The sequence below is a fragment of the Gavialis gangeticus genome, unplaced genomic scaffold, assembly GCF_001723915.1.
Source record: "Gavialis gangeticus isolate Ggan-Ray unplaced genomic scaffold, GavGan_comp1, whole genome shotgun sequence".
In the NCBI taxonomy this organism is placed as follows: Eukaryota; Metazoa; Chordata; order Crocodylia; family Gavialidae; genus Gavialis; species Gavialis gangeticus.
The window spans coordinates 7,652,783-7,657,340 of NW_017729009.1; the positions used below are offsets into that span (position 1 = coordinate 7,652,783).

General features: G+C 44.3%; 1 protein-coding gene across 1 annotated transcript in view; it reads right to left on the reverse strand.

Moving 5' to 3' along the window:
• Positions 1-4,558, reverse strand: part of PREX1 (phosphatidylinositol-3,4,5-trisphosphate dependent Rac exchange factor 1) — a 165,563-nt gene that overhangs the window by 126,731 nt on the left and 34,274 nt on the right. The window contains exon 7 of the mRNA XM_019509731.1: positions 89-250. Coding sequence (XP_019365276.1) covers positions 89-250 — 162 coding nt within the window. The remainder of the gene's footprint in view (positions 1-88; positions 251-4,558) is intronic.

Here is a 4,558-nt window from a genome sequence, read left to right on the forward strand (position 1 = left end):
CCGTGTACACAGCGAGTCATTCTGCTCCAGCCTTTTGAGTGATGTAGGGTAAAGTGCCTACAGGGAGTGTGCTGATCTGCCATCCTACCTCCCATCCTTCAATGTGGGACTGCAGCTGCTCAAGGGCTTCTAGCTTCTCCATCTGCCTCTTAGTCTCATTGATATTTGTGCAGACAGTCTTCATTGCCTGCAATGCATTCTGGACCGCGTGGTGATCAGGATGCTTGGAGGGCGTCCTCTTAGCTAGTTCCTGAAAAACAAAGGACATAAGCAGAGTGAACTTTGAATGACATGCGGGAAATGCAATTGCTAACATGGGATGAGGGGGCACATGCATAAGGAAAGTGTCCAGGAGCCCTGTTGAATTATCAAAGCAAAGTCGTACATGTGTCACTACAGGTGTTGTAATAACTGGATGCTGGTCTCTAAAAGATGTCATCACTGTAACACTAATGTCATTGTTGGGCTCTTGCTAAATGAGTTCAGGCATTGCATGATGATAAATATGACAAATGAGGGAAGTTCCTACTGAACATTTTGTGCTGCATTAGATGTGCTAATGTGAACCAAGCTCAGCTAAACTAAATAATTACAAAAAAAGCAAGCCACTTTCCACAGCTCTTATACAAAAAGCCATGTCTGAACAACAGGCACAGTCCTGGCTTCATCATAAGCCTGCTGAATGCTGCATTTCCCATTACTTCAATGGTGCAGGATTCAGCCCAGAATTTGAATTCTCACCTCAGCAGCCGCCGGTGAGAAAAATGGAGGTTACAGAGGCTGTGCTGTTTTGGAAATCCAGCCCTACATGGGCAGGTGCCAGTCTGAGTTCCCTATACAGTTCTATAAATGAAAGCAATAAGGCAACATCTTGGAAATTCTTGGATGAAAGACATTTCAACACAGCATTTAAATTAATCCTTTTCAGTTAGTTCAGAATATCAAGGGGAAAGTTGAGGTACAAGAAAATAAGCTTCTAGCCCAATGGTCACACAGCAAGCCGGTGGCAGAAACAAAAAGTCCCAATACCCCTTCTATACAACTAGATGGTCCCCAATGGTCAAAAGGCCTCAGTATCATCCAAACAAGAGCAGACAGCTCCCAGAGAAGAAAAGCCTACCCCACAATCTAGGGTGCGAATGAGTAAGGTCTAGTTAGCAGCAGGAGCTCAGCAGGAGGGCTTCCTTCACCAAGTGCAGGCAATGGGCATGTGTTGTCTGGACTGATTTACATAAAGATGAACAAGTCCTCAGCTGTAATAGTTTCCCAAGAGACTCCAATTCATTCTGTTCAGATCAGAGTAGCCCAGCTAGCCACAGCCTGCTGGGACACAACAATGGGAATACGTTGGACCCTGACAATAATCACGAATGACAAGAGTCTGGCAAACAGCAGAGCTGCTGTCAACTCGTAACGAATCATTTTTCAGACCAATGATATTATATAGCCAGCCACAATTGAATAAAAGGTTCATTTAAAAACCTCACTGGGATTGGCTGTTTCCTTTGGATACCCGACTTGGTGTTTTAAGAGCTGCATTTGTAGCCTGGCTGGAATACTCACTTTTTCCCCATATTCTTTTTCTTTTTAATCTATTTTTGGCTGTTTTTAAGTCCTGTGGCTAAATGTCAAATTGCTGCTTAGCTGCCACACTCTGTATTTCCAGAGAGGGAGCTAGCAAGTTTAAATACAGCCAGAGTTTTGACCAAAAAAACCTAATCCACTCCAGGGCTCCCACACCCAGAGACTAAACATCGTCCATCCAGCGTAGAAGAGGAAGGATAGTGTAGTGGGAAGGAGACTGGTGCTCAGTTCTCTGTTCCTCCTAAGTGAACCTGGGCCAGATCCTATCCTACCTTTAGATGCCTAAGAGTAAACTAATTCCACCCTGAAAACCGGTTAATAAAAAAGTTGGATGGCTCCTCCTCCTGCTCGCCGCTTTCCCTGCCAAAGTCATAAGGCATGTTACAAAAGTTGATGTAATAACATTTTTTTCTGCACGAGTTAAGTGGTACTTTAAGGTCAAGCCCCCTGGCCTGCTGCTGATACTAATACCAGCATTAGTGTGGCTGAGTAAGGGCACCTGAAGCCAAATAGTTTGTCCAACAGCTCTTGCACCTGTGCAGTTGGTCCAATAAAAGAGATCACTAAGAATCCCTGGACTTTTCCTTGAACCATCATAGCTACATTACCACTCCAACCCTACTGCACTACCGGGGTTGGGATTCAGCAGTTCTGTTGCAACAGCCCATCTTTTATAATCAAATCACTCTGGTAATCCAATCACTCTAATTGCTGTGCTGCTAATCAGATCATTTTGTGGTGCTTCACTGTTGTTTCACAACCCTGGTCAATACTACATAATGCCATTGACAGAAATTGCCCCTCACCACTGCAGGTTTGCATGCATCCACGCAAAAATGTAATAGAAACTGGCAAAAACTAACCTCTCTGCCCCCTGCATTAAACATCCCTTTCCAGTGACACAAGCCCTCAGCAGACAAACAGCTGTCAGGAAGATGCTAGTACAGATGTACTCCAGTGATACAGTGACGTCAGCACCTGTCTGGGCAGGACCCCGGTCCCAGGCAACTTCTTTTTGCCAACACAGCTTCTCATGGGGAGGAAATGCAGCACACGCTCTCATAACACAGGAATAACTAGGCTAGATCAAGTGGGTAATTTAAGTGTCATTACATGAGCCAAATGTTGCTGTAAAGACAACCCTTGCTTTATCTGCGCCCCATCTGTAAAATGGGGATTACAGCACTTCCCCCCCACCTGTCTGAAAAGAAGCGCTGTGAGGATAAATACACTGAAGAGCGTGAGACGTTATGGCAGCGAGGACCGAATACACACCTAAAAGGGCACAATTCTGAGCACTGTTGTCTAGAGATTTTCACAGCTGTGATTGTATTGGTGAAAACTAATGAGGGTAAATTAAAGGGGCACAGTGTCAATTTTTTTTTTTAAAAAAAGGCTTTTGAAAATGCTAAAGAAATAAAAACAATATTTTAAAGGATGGGATTAGGATACAGGAAGCCTGGGCTCCAATTCTGTTTTTCCCCTGAGACCACCTGTGTGCTACCTCCCATGACACAGCAAATGGCTTATTTCATTAATGTTCATCATTTATCTTGAGATTTTAAAGTGCAGGGTACTGCCAGTATTTATTCATTAACTCTTCTGATTTGTGTAACCTTTTAAAGTGAAATCTGTGAATAGAAGCTAAATGACTTCCGCACTGAGCCATCTTCAGACAATGCAACAGATTGTTCTCATGAGAATCAGGATGCCTGGTATCGCATCCTCCGGACTCATTCCCACGCGCTGCTTACCATCGATGGACAGGTCTGAAGGACTGGATGTGACCATCCATGTTTTTACACTGGAATGGCACTGCGCACTGCTATGCAGGTTTGTAATAACAGTGACAAGGGAAATTCAGAAAGTCTTGTTTTAAAGAAATTCCAGTCCCTGGGTTTTGTTTGTTTGTTACCGTTTATTAAACCGATTATTGCCCTTTTGGCGGTGCCCCTTTTTTGCATCATGAATGGAACAAGCTGTTTTGAGAACTTAACTGAGCTACAGATTTTCCTTCTATAATTTTCCTTCCCAGACATTGTAAATGGTGACTGACAATGGCTGTTGTCAGATGGGTGATGCAGCGGAAGCACACTGTGCTGACAACTGGGAGGACCATTTAGGGAGACGAGTTAATGATCCTAAACTCCAGGGTGATTTACAGGCAGAGTAACAGATGCAAGAGGGAAATGAGCTGGCTGCCACAACAATCGCAGAAGGAGATCCCAGGAGTAGGCTGTTCTTACCCCACTGGGGCTCAAGATAAGGTAGGAGAAGAGGATTATTGAGAAGGAAAGGTGAAAAGAGGAGCGTTAGCCATCAGTTTGTCAAACACTGCTTAAATCTTTCTTTACCTCTCATTAACATTGTTGCAGTGTCCTGCTGCTCTGTCCCACACCCTGCTTTGGAAATGTATGTGCATCTGTTAGCTCTGTCTAAATACCTCTTTCTGAAACCACATCATGTAGATGTGAAAAAAACAGCCCTTTGTTCAGAAAAGCTCTTTGCAATAAAGACCAACAGGAATTCATCCTTTTCCAGTAGAAATGATGCCAACAAACAGGTGGCTGCTACCAAAATCTGCCCAGCCAGGATATAGGTAAAAAGGGATGTCTTATTAAAGGCAAGCAAAAATGCAGCTCCCTCAGGCCTGGCACAGAGCAGAAAGAGTGATCTGAGGAGTAGCTTAAACTGCTGTGTAACACCTGCCTCTCCCAAGAAAGCAGTGCCCATGATTTCTGAAATGTAGCCTTGGTTGCTTGTTTGTTTTAGCAACAGATCTATGATATGCAGGGATCCCGGTTTTCCATTTGCCATGGAAAAACACAGTAAAGCCCAGATTTTCTCATTGTAAGGAGAAAAACCTTTAAAAGAGAAAAATGCGGGGAATGGTGGGTTTTCCCTTGCAGGCTGGCAGAGTTCCAGCCTGCAAGGGGCTGGAGGGAACAGGAGGAGAGCGGTCAGGCAGGGGGTG